This window comes from Poromitra crassiceps (assembly GCF_964638095.1).
Source record: "Poromitra crassiceps genome assembly, chromosome: 5".
Lineage (NCBI taxonomy): Eukaryota > Metazoa > Chordata > Actinopteri > Beryciformes > Melamphaidae > Poromitra > Poromitra crassiceps.
In genome coordinates, this window is record NC_139642.1 from 24,514,053 (window position 1) to 24,526,552 (window position 12,500).

The 12,500-nt window shown below is 47.2% G+C and overlaps 1 protein-coding gene across 1 annotated transcript in view; it reads left to right on the top strand.

Annotated features, from left to right (window-relative positions):
• Positions 1–11,094: 11,094 nt before the first annotated feature.
• Positions 11,095–12,500, top strand: part of lsamp (limbic system associated membrane protein) — a gene marked incomplete at both ends in the record, with an annotated part of 275,123 nt that continues 273,717 nt past the window's right edge. The window contains one exon of the mRNA XM_083637792.1: positions 11,095–11,249. Within this exon, the coding sequence (XP_083493918.1) occupies positions 11,095–11,249 (155 nt within the window). The remainder of the gene's footprint in view (positions 11,250–12,500) is intronic.

Here is a 12,500-nt window from a genome sequence, read left to right on the forward strand (position 1 = left end):
CCTGCCCTGCCCTGAGTGACGACCTGACCACTGACCCCCCCCTCCAATAAACAAGCCAATACTGCCACTTAGCCGCCAGGATTTGCAACTGCAGTATTTTCTCTGAGTCTGACTGATTGTGACAAAGACGTCAGGTCGTCAGACTCAGACAAAACATGAAGTTACACACTGACTGAATTATTATCGTTATATAAAAAGTAAATAAAACACCCGCGACCCGGGCCGCATGTTGTTTATTCTACCCAGATCCGAGCCCGCAAATAAAATGAAGACAAAATAACACCCGCCCCCCGCATTTTTTTGCGGGTACCCGGCGGGGCCCCGCGGAACCCCGACCCGATGCAGGACTCTGACACACACACACACACACACACACACATACATACACACACACACATACATACACACACATTGTCTGTGTGTGGGCGTGCTTTGCTCATGCAGCCTACGCTGGCTTGACATCAAGCAGAATAAAGGGGATCTGAGGGGCGTGTGTGGCTCATAGATATTCTATAGCTCACCAGAGAGGAGCGTGCCATTTGTTTTCATACAGAGGTTAGATACAGCAGCACAATGGAGGTGGATGAAGAAACACACTCTCATTATAGGCCCTCTTCTCACTCAAACCCTTCCTGGGGGTTGGGTCTCAAAGGCCAATGTATCAAACGTATATAGTTCCGCTTCTTGATTGTGATTGGCTGAGCCGCGTTCGAGCCGCATCACATCACTGCGCCATGTTAGCTATAGCTACTTAAGCTAAGCATGAGACTTTTGAATTGTCTCTGGCTAAGCCTGCTGCCTGCTGACTGTAACGACCTTCGTCAGCCTCAAAACAATACTGAATGACCAGCTTGTTAACCATTGTGAGTCACGCTCGTCCTATGGGGAGGGGTCATCAGCTTTAAAATCTGTCGTCTGGTTGTTGATATAATGTGGCTAACCTTGCAGCTAAGCTACGGAGGGAATGTTTCCGGCGTAACTTGCACTGTTTGTCCAGGCGTATCTGATGACGTGCGAACGCTGAAAAGACTGGAGGGAGGCTTGAAGGACTACATTTCTTGCCGGAAGAACAATTATTTGTTATCAATATTGCAATTTAGTGTGTGCTCACTGCACCTTAGTTATAGGCTATATGTAGCAACCGTATTCTAAAGTGATTTTTTACAGTGCTTTTACAACAGCTAAGAGGTGTTTCAGGCATGCCGCGTTGCTGTTGGTCTTGGGAGACAACGGAGGGAAATACACCCTAAAACTGCATTTGCATATAGAGATTTATTCCACTGTGACACCCACTCTTACACAATGATCGACAGCACAGATTAACTTGAGGTGCATCGTAAAGGCAGGTTGTCTAAATCCAAGGTTTATCAGAGGCTTGCGTTGTTACAGAGAGACATAGTGCATACATTCAGATAATGATGATTTTTCTCCTCAACATAATCATGGCGTTTTGAAATGTACTGCATCAATTGTTCCTTGTTTACAGTTACATCTAGAACTGCACACAGTGAACAAGACGACACAACACTGCTCTTCTGAGAGTGGTTACATCTAGAACTGCACACAGTGAACAAGACGACACAACACTGCTCCTCTGAGAGTGGTTACATCTAGAACTGCACACAGTGAACAAGACGACACAACACTGCTCTTCTGAGAGTGGTTACATCTAGAACTGCACACAGTGAACAAGACGATACAACACTGCTCCTCTGAGAGTGGTTACATCTAGAACTGCACACAGTGAACAAGACGACACAACACTGCTCCTCTGAGAGTGGTTACATCTAGAACTGCACACAGTGAACAAGACGACACAACACTGCTCCTCTGAGAGTGGTGGCTGACTTTGGGTGACGAGATCAAAGCATAATTTTATTTCTCCGGTTCATAGTTATTAACGGCGTGATTAAAACTAGCTTATTTGGACGCAAAATATGGAGCAAAATGGCGGCAGTAGCTTAGCTGAAGTGCATTGTGAGACATCATGAGCATACAGTATGTATACATTGTACAGTAAGCAGGCATTATACATATATTGTCAAGTCAAGTCAAGTTTATTTGTATAGTACATTTCATACACAGAGGCAATTCAAAGGGCTTCACATAAAATGGTTGACAGGAAAATAAAAGAATAAAAGAAGAGAATAAAATGGACATTTAAAAAAGCATCACAACAAAACTTTAAAAAAAGAGTATAAAAAGTGCATAAATATGCAGTATTGTATATTATTCTTACACTGTAATCATGTGACAAAGGTTTATGTATTCCAACACATGCATGCATCTGGAATGCGCGTGTTATGAGATCATTAGTTATACATATTAGTTATAGAATCATGCCAGGAAGTATTTCAGGCTGGACTTTCAGATTTTGTGTGAAATATGATATCATGTGCTGATTATAATGTTAGTAATGTACTATAATGTGCTGACATCTAGAGCACCATGAGGAATATGTCAAGTTAACCCAATTTGTACCCTTTTCGGCTAAGTAATAGACAATTTTTCAGGCCTGGAGGGATTTCGAAACGTACCCCGACCGCAACGGTGGGGGCCTTCGCTGGCGACGCCAAACTTTTAGCTAACCTGTTTGCATCTATGTTCGCAATGGCATCCCAAGTGTCATCATACTATTATGGGATGCGATGCAAACAGTTGTATTATGGGAAGTGCGTTTCCCAGGCGACGACACACGTTGACACGTTTTGGAACAGCGCCGCACGCTGGCACAATGCTCCTAAAAGCAAAATGCTTATTGTTTTGAATGATTTGGCATCTTCTATTATTGTCATCACTGTCAACACCAGTATTGTTGTATTGTAATAATATGCCATAAAGGTTTATTGAAATTTTGGGGAGAGCGGGGGGGGGGGGGGGGTTGCTGGCGGGGTGGTCGTTGGCCTGGCGGGTGCTCTAGGCCTGTAGAATGCTAGGGGAAACACTGAAATGTGTCTGGTGTTGACATCATACAGCCTTGCTTCTCTGACATCTGGGTTTGTGACCGTCGTTTCCCTCTCTGTCGGCGTCCTGCATGTGTGATTTGAGTTATGCCGTCAGATAATGATGATGACACAAAGCAGGAGGCCTGAGGTGCCTCTCGTGATGGGGCTCTGTCACTGTGAGTGATTGAGCTTTGAGCGGCGCACAGTCACTCTGTCAAGAGGCATTATTATTACTAATGAGAAGGGGACAAAGTTGGGCCGGCTCATATTGTGTATTAATAAAAGCACAATATAGTCGCTGCCCTTCAGTCCGGACCTCGTGTCATGAAATGACGCCGGGCCAAGTCGTGCATCGCCTGCAAATGTCTGGAAATATCCCAGCAAGGCGTTTTTGCAAAAAACCTTTAAAGAGCACGGCGGAGGTTGGAGAGCACATTGCATTCATATGTGGGAGAGGGGTACATAGCAATGGGATTTTCAATAAATAAATAAATGACACAGAACTGCGTCTAGACTTGTTTTTGTAAAGCAGCTGGCCAAATGGAACTGCCACCTGTGATGTCAGCCAACTGCTGGGCCATCACTTGCTGGGCGTTCTGCTGCTTGCGTTTCTATTATTGCGATCCAAATTATTATTATCAGCACTATCACCTTCCTGATTTGAAACTATACGCTGTGCTGAATAATGGATCATGTTCTGTTTTCTCCCCCAAAGAAACTCATTCCCAAAATGCCGTTTTCGTTTCATGATTTATCTACAACAGACCTCTGTTCACTTTAGTTTTCTAGCCTATCTCTCCCCAATATCGTGCATTAGCGCTGCCATACCCTGGGACCTGTGCTTTGTACAGCAGTCGTGTTTGTAGTAGATTCAGTGAAAAGTGGGACTTCTCCATCCTTACAGTATGAACAAGACATATTCCCAACTCACCTGTCATCATCCCTGCACCATAGAGACTCATGCAGAGGCTCATCATCCCTGCACCATAGAGACTCATGCAGAGGCTCATCATCCCTGCACCATAGAGACTCATGCAGAGGCTCATCATCCCTGCACCATAGAGACTCATGCAGAGGCTCATCATCCCTGCACCATAGAGACTCATGCAGAGGGTCATCATCCCTGCACCATAGAGACTCATGCAGAGAGTCATCATCCCTGCACCATAGAGACTCATGCAGAGAGTCATCATCCCTGCACCATAGAGACTCATGCAGAGAGTCATCATCCCTGCACCATAGAGACTCGTGCAGAGAGTCATCATCCCTGCACCATAGAGACTCATGCAGAGAGTCATCATCCCTGCACCATAGAGAATCATGCAGAGGTTCATCATCCCTGCACCATAGAGACTCATGCAGAGAGTCATCATCCCTGCACCATAGAGACTCATGCAGAGGTACGTGGGGCAAAGTGGGGACACCTGCCACACCTGCAGACACCCATGATCCAAAACAGATATTTTTTATAATATCACCAGTGAACCAAACCCCAAAATCTACATGCATGTTGCATTTTTGATATCGTGTTATGATGTTATGATTTTCTCTTTTTATACTAACAGTCATAAAGGCATGGTAACTGCATCCTGGATGGGCCGCATGTGTCTTTAACACAGGTGTCTGCTATTGTTTTTACTTAAAATATTGTGTATATTAATATGGAACATTATTAGATTTGCTGCCTGCCAACATGAGGGTGGCGGGTTTGAGCCCCCGTGTTGGTCAGGCATCATACAGTACAGAGTGACACGCACAATTGGCCATGGTGCTGGTGGGAAGCCAGATTAAAGGTAGCTTATGTTCCCTGGATGCTGCACTAGTGCCTCCTCCGGTCGGTTGGGGTGCCTGTTCGGGGGAGGGGAACCGGGGGGGAATAGCGTGATCCTCCCACGTGCTATTGTATGTCCTGCCGGTGAAACTGCTCGCTGTCAGGTGAAAAGGAGCAGCTGGTGACTGCACATGTATCCCCGGATCGGCAGAGGGGGTGGAGCAAAGGCTGGCGCATGCACACCCTAACAGGAAATTGGCCAACTTACAATTGGGGAGAAAACGTGGGAAAAATACAAAAAAAAACGTGATAAAAAAGAAAGAGTACATAGCGTACAGCACAGCACAGCAGGCTGAATCAGCAGTTCTCCTGTGTGAACCGCAACACCATCCTGGAACCAAGAGCATCCCACTAGCATGATAATAGCCCTCTGTCTTCCAGCACTCAGCGCGCGAGTGTGAGTGTGTGTGTGTGTGTGCGCGTGCGTGCGTGCGTGCCTGTGTGTGTGCGTGCCTGTGTGCGTGCATGTGTGTGTGTGTGTGTGTGCGTGTGTGTGTATGTGTGCGTGCGTTTGTGTGTGTGCGTGCGTGCGTGTGCGTGTGTGTGTGTGTGTGTGTGTTCCCTAGTCCGTGGTAGAGAGAGGATCACTGGCCTTTTGTTAAGGCTTGGTGAGCACCGCTGTGTCCCTGGCCTCCCGCTTATTTTGTCCCTGGCCTCCTTACTTATTATTACTACACACACTCTCTCTCTCTCTCTCTCTCTCTCTCTCTCTCTCTCTCTCTCTCACACACACACACACAGATCACGTGTCGATTTTTTGACAAATTCAAAGCCGTGAGTGCTTCCTGTATAAATCTGTATGCAAAGGAGAGCCCCCCTTGCCTTCTCTTTAGAACAGTCGTCCCTTTTTGAAGCGCTCTTAATGCATACGTGCTTTCAACAACTGTGCCGTCTCCAAGAAAGCTGAGCGCTCCGGCAGCAGCAGCAGCAGCAGCGAGGAGGAAACGAGAGAACAGGCAACGCCGCCGGTCATTAAGGAGCAAAGTGAGGAGGCACTTTAGCATCGCTAGCTGAAAACGCCATAGTGCTCCTTTACCTATAATGCACTAGCATTAGCACTTCCATAGAGACGCCACAATGTCAATTACCCGGGTCGTCATTCTTCCCCCCTCCGACCGTCCCCGCACTTTTCCATTCTGTCTCCTCTGGCTGTAAAGACGTCATGTGACAGTAGTAGGCTACAGCTGCTGGAGGGGCGGTCTGGTATAATTGAAGTTCCCACGTCTGGTCTGGTGCCTCAAATCTGCTGATGCTGAAAATAAGGCTTAACCATGCCGCCTCGGTCCGCCTCGCTCGGGCTGCTGCTGCTGCTGCTGCTGCTGCTGCTGCTCACAACAAGATGACTCACCTCCTACTCTCACCACAGTACATTCAATTCACAGGTTAAGATGGAATGACGGCGCACATGTCTGCGAAATGAACTTCATCATACATCATATATGATGTATATGGTGTGAGTGATGCCATATAGGTACATCATCATACATCATATGGTGTGAGTGATGCCATAGAGGTACCGAGTTGGGATGCTGGAGTTGAGGACTTGGTTATTTGTCTGATCCTATCAATAAAAATGTTCCTGGCGACGAGACAAGGAGCGAGCGGTGTGCGCGCCGTGCACCGAATGCCAATGCTTCACATTAGTATTAATAAAATGCTAAATGCACTGCCTTAATTGTCACTTTGCAATTCATTAAGCATATCTTCGAGTGAGCATTAGATCATGGCCTATTAAGCTGCTGCCTGATTGGCAATGGAACAAAAATGAAAAGCTCTTTATACATTCACATTTCTGGCAAGTTTTCTAAGGCGCACAGCAGCTGCACCTTCCCAAATCACGTCCTTGCTTTGGCTGAGAATGGGAGAAATTATTACCTCCACTGTCAAAGCATCATGCCGTGTCTAGACATGACGTGATACGGCTACGTCTGCTTATTCAGGGGGGTGCAGCCGCCGTGCCCTGTCCACGGGCAAGAGAGTGCCCTCTTGGATCAGCATCCCCCCCCCCCCCACCTAATCCATTCTGATTGAATGGGGAAGGTTATGACAGGGCAAGGATCAAATGCTAGTACCCCCCCACACACACAAGTTTGTAGAATAGGCCTTTTTCACAACTGCCATTTTGTGTCTAAAAAGCAGGGTAAACACAGGTGCAACCAACTCACTAATTAGGGCCCCAGCACCCGGGACACGTAAATGGACTAGAAGTTGGAAACCCTAATTAATTGTTTTGGTGAACCTGTGCTACTTCCTTTTAGACACAAAATGGCTGCTGTGAAAAAGGCTTATAGAATAGAATAGAATAGAATAGAATAGAATAGAATAGAATAGAATAGAATAGAATAGAATAGTTAATCTCTCATGTCAGCGTGGGACCTTAAGGGGGTTTCAGAGAATAATACGGCTGTTCTCATGTTAACTGCTCCACAACTACATAGTGCAGTTATATAAGATTCTACACTAAATCATAATTAACTAGAGAAAGTCTTATCCAATGGGGAGTCCATGGTTTAATGCAGATGTATTCGGCATGAAAAGGCTTTGGAGTCCCTGCTCTAGATAACTGGGCATGCTGTTTATTTTGGAGGCTAATGACAAGGTGCTAACCCCCCCCCCTCCCCCACCCCCACATACAACACACACACACACACACACACACACACACACACACACACACACACACACACACACACACACACACACACACACACACACACACACACACACACACACACACACACACACACACACCTTTATTTATACAGGGGGAGTCTCACTCACTGAGAGCAATGCTCTCTTTTTCAGGAGCGCCCTGTTCACATTCACACACACCTGGAAGCTGACCAGTACAAACACAGTCTGATCTGCTGGCCACTGAGCAGCTCCACTGAGGGTTAAGGGCCTTGCTCAAGGGCACTTCAGTGAGTGATGGTAATGAGGGAGGGGCAAAGCGCTGCTTTTTCACTTTCCCCACTCAGATTTATCCTGCTGGTCTGGGAGATTGAACCGACAACCTCAAGCTCACTTCTCTAACCAGTGGTGGCCTACACCACTGTGTCCACACAAAACAACTGCCCACAAAAACAAGAGAAGAAAACTGAATCGATCCCCAAGTGAAGTATTATGTAATTGTAATCAGGAAGATTATTTAACACCACCTCTCTCTCTACTTTCATTCAAACTTCCCTCTATCCAATCACCCTTATTCAATGCATTCCCTCGCTTTCAATATCCAATTTGTGCAAGCCATCACTTTCCCTCTCCGAATCCTCACAGAACCAATCATCTAAGTCAGCAGTTCCCAACCTTTTCCGACTCCTGGCCCAGTTGAAAATCTCAAACATGGTCACAGCCCAGATCCGACCATAAACAGTACAGAGGCCAAACAATGTGTTGTCAGTGATAAAAGGAGCTGTCCATCAACACCACACAGAAATCAAAAACTAAAAGAGAGGGGCTGTCTGCAATAGGCTATTTAAAGAATTATTGGTTACAAATTAAATGATGGTATATTATTCAACAATGGAGAAATGCATTCTCATACATAATAATAATAATAATAATAATAATGATTCGTTTTTTTCTCTCCACAAAGATCATAATGTTTTGCAAATTATTTGGCGGGCCACTTGCAATACCTCCACGGCCCACCAGTAGGCTCCGGCCCACAGGTTGGGAATGGCTGATTTAAGTGGTGGTCATGAATGGCATCATAATACATGATGTGTATGCTGTTTTTCAGTCACATCATTCCAGCTGTTCCGCTCCTTCTCCTCCCCTGCCACACACACACACACACACACACACACGCACACACGCACACCCGCACACACACACACACACGCACCCGCACACGCACGCACACACACACACACACACACACACACACACACACACACACACACAGTTGTCTCTCTGCTCGGCCCGCCTGTAGTTGGGACCTCATGGAGCTGGCAGGATCAGTACACTGTACACTTGACGTGGGGCTTGAACCCGGGTCGACCGCCTGGAGGGCAGTTTCCTTCGCCGCTGGGCCCCAGAGTGCTCCCTGTTCCCATACATAGGCATCAGGGCTCCCGAGTGTACCCAAAATGGTCACATATGCAACCATTCTTTGAGAGTGTGTGAGTTAAAAAGTCACGTGGACGCAGTCATGTGAGTCAGTGCATGATGATAGGCTGTTTTGGTGCCCCTCCGGCACGGTTTCTCCTGCACTCTCCCTGCTTGCACTCTCATCATGAATCATAATTAAAAAAATATCTCATAAACGCCTCAATCAGAATAAACTTGCCCAATCCGAATTAAATGTAATTCTGTTAGAACCCTTTCATAATCTTGTCCGTGGATAAAATGTTGCCATCTAAACACTCATTCCCCATCGCTTTCTTTATCTCGCCTCTTTCTGCACAACATCACAACATGCTTGCACATTTAACAAGTAGCATCAATTACTTTACCCTTTTTCCCCCGGAGGATTTGAATGAACCCCGGGGCACTTAGGCTTGATGTAGGCAGCGCTCGTTCTTATATGAAGCCTTGTCTCGTCTCCACCCGTCCAGGCCAGTTTCGCTTCAGGTTACAGCGGTGAAAATTACAAAGAAAATATATAATATAGATTATTTAACCTTAAACCTGCATTCTTTCGAATGGCCTGCAGGGATGACTCCACTGGCTGCAAAAATAAGTCCGATTGAATGGAACTAAATGGGAAAATTACCCTACTTCTCACTTGATTTATGGCCCCAGTAAACACTTTCCTAATGAGTTTGGTCTCAATCGCTCAAGTCTTCTTCAATACAGCAGGATGTTCATTTAGTAAATTATGGACCCATTTCGAGTAAAATAGAGTAGACGATAAAGCAGACTGTGTTTTGGGGCCTGGTTGACAGATCGCCCGTGTGAATGAGTACTCGTGAGTCCTGAGTGGTGTCCGCGAGTAAGTTGGTTCAACTCACTCCGCAGTATAAAGGCCTGTTCACCAGCTCCGCCAAATGAGCTAGCTCTCTTGGGGTTGCACTGCAGTTAGTTTGTGCGCTTTGCAAGTGGGAGATTGCAGGATCAAATCCCGCCTCCACCCTTGGGCAAGCCTTTAATATGGGTTGCTGCCAGAACTGTCAACACAACCCAGGCTACATCACCTGTCCAGTGGTCGCACAGCAGCAGCTCACCAATCCCCGACCAATTGCAGGCCGCGCTGCCCAAAAATACACAACTTCTGCCTCCAAATAACCGAGTTGGCGATGGTGGAAATGCCAACCTCGAGGCTTCAAAATGGGAGTCCAAAAACCAAATGGTTGACGCCATGGTAGCGCCTACGTCTACATTTATTATACGGTCTATGGGCTCAGGAATCAATCCCAGAAGGCAATGCGAACGATTGCGCAATCACTGATTACGCATTTCATTCTGGGATTGTTTTCCACCATATTGGTTGATTTTACAACCATAACTGAATCATAATATTGGCTATAAGAGGACGCTACCAGCTGGCATTTTGACCTGTGTTCAAGCTCCACCACCTCTCCACGGCGCCACGAGACCCATTATCGCAGCCTTTCACACGCCAATAAAAGGAAGCTAATTACTCAAACAAATAAAACACCAGCGCAGATAATGCGTGACAGCAACTAAAATGGCGACAGTGGGTGGGGTCTCAGAAACTTGACATCACATTCCCATGTCATAAAAGAGTCCACGGTCATTGATTCATCTACCATGCTGTAAAAAAAGAATAAAGGCGACCAAATCATGCGGTGTGCTGGTGTGACCATCTGAGAACGTTTGCAGCAACAGTGCTTGGGCTAGTCTGGGTGTGTGCTCTCTCATCCTCAGCCCGTTGAACTCCCCACTCCCCTCGCCCTCTCTCCTCTCAGTCAGACCTCACTCAGTCCGTCCTGTGTCTCACCGAATGGGACCTCAGGTGGTGCTGTTGTCCTGACAACCAATAAGGGGAGCATCAGAGCCAGAGGGCTGGATAAGAGAGAGAGTGAGAGAGGGAGAGAGAGAGAGAGAGAGAGAAGGGGAGGAGGGCTGAGTTTGCCTCTCCATCATCGCCGCTGCTAGCTGCGCTCCTTTTACGCGGAGAGCATTACGCATCAGTGGACTACACAGAGAGGACCTTAAACCGCGCGCGTTTTCATCCCAAAGTGTGTCAGGAAGCCTTCCGCAGCCCTCATTCTGGACTGCTTTGGACCTAAAGGCATCTCGTCGTTTCCCCTCCTCCCCCCCGAGAAGTCCGGACAACTATTTTCCATCTGCCCCCAACAACCCCTCCCCTTGGATCTATAGCTCGCGAAACGCGCTCCTGTGCTTTTGAAGATGCAGGTCGGACGCAAATCGTGTTGGAGGCAACTGCAGGCTTCTTTTTTCCGACTCCTGTGTCTTCTCCCCACAGGATTCCCCGTGCGGAGTGTGGATATGCAGCGGGCTACCGACAACATCACCATCCGCCAGGGCGACACGGCGATCATAAGGTAAGAGACGCGTCCTCCCAACTTTCCTCTCCTCCGGGAGCGGGATGCTACGGGGCGGGCTGCAAACAGCACAAAAACAAAGGTGACCATTTGACAGATTGCGAGCCTCTGTTATGGGATTTAGGCTATAGCCTACTATATGGGCTATCGACGCTATCACTCAACGCGATCACACATCGAGTTAATGCTTTGATATTAGGCTACACACACAGGCTTCCAAGTTTCATCTCACCAGCCTAAACGACAATGCCATGCTCTGTAGATTATGTAGAACGTAGCCTACATCTGTTAGTGACACAGTGAGTTTAAAGCGATTTTTATCGTACTTTGTGGTGTTTTAACCTCCTATCGATATCCCTATAAATATTCCCACTGGCTTATTCTGCCGTGATAGCGTCCTCCTCGTAAATGATGGGAGTCGTTTTGGCAGCAATAAATCGCAGATTCCCTCCTCACATGTCACATGTCGAGCCGAGGCTGTGGCCACCGCGGCTTCATGTTAAAAAGCCCTTGATACGCAAAGTGCGTCACCGTGAGCGCGGAGATGCGCTGTGCGACTCTGCGTGCGGATTATGGCACAGGAGGAGAGAGAGCGAGTGTGTTTTCGCACACAGCACAGCACAGCACAGCACAGCACAGCACAGCACAGCACAGCACAGCACAGCACAGCACAGCACAGCACAGCAGAGCAGAGCAGAGCAGAGAGGGGGAGGGAGGGAGGGAGGAGGGTGTGATGAGGGGGCAGAGGACTGTGCAGCCTAGTTTAGATTCACGACTCACTCCGGGCTGTTTGCACAAGCGTACTGTAGGGATGGCCTGGGTAAATAATATAAAGGTGCACGGGGGAAAGTGTGCTGCTCCAGTTTGAGCCAAACACATCCACTTAAAGCAAACAAATTACATTTTCAGAAAGGCATTCAATTTGTTTACATAAGATCCGTGCCTGCAAAAAAAGCAAGGGGGGGGGGGGGTTTGGACTATTATGCAAAGTATGTTTTTTTGTGTGTCTGTTGAGTGGAGTCCGTTTCTGTCTGGGTAACAATAGCCTTGTAGCCTACTTAACCGCATCCTAGACGATTCAAGCTGTCAGTCAGCTGGGTGGTATTGTGATGCTACTGGGCAGATGTCAGTGAACACGTGATCTCAGCCATGCGTCTGGTCTGTGACAGGCTATGTAAGGCGATTTGGATCTTTTTGTAAACAAGACACTAGCCCGCCCCTAGCCCCAACCCCCCTCCTCTCTCCTCAACA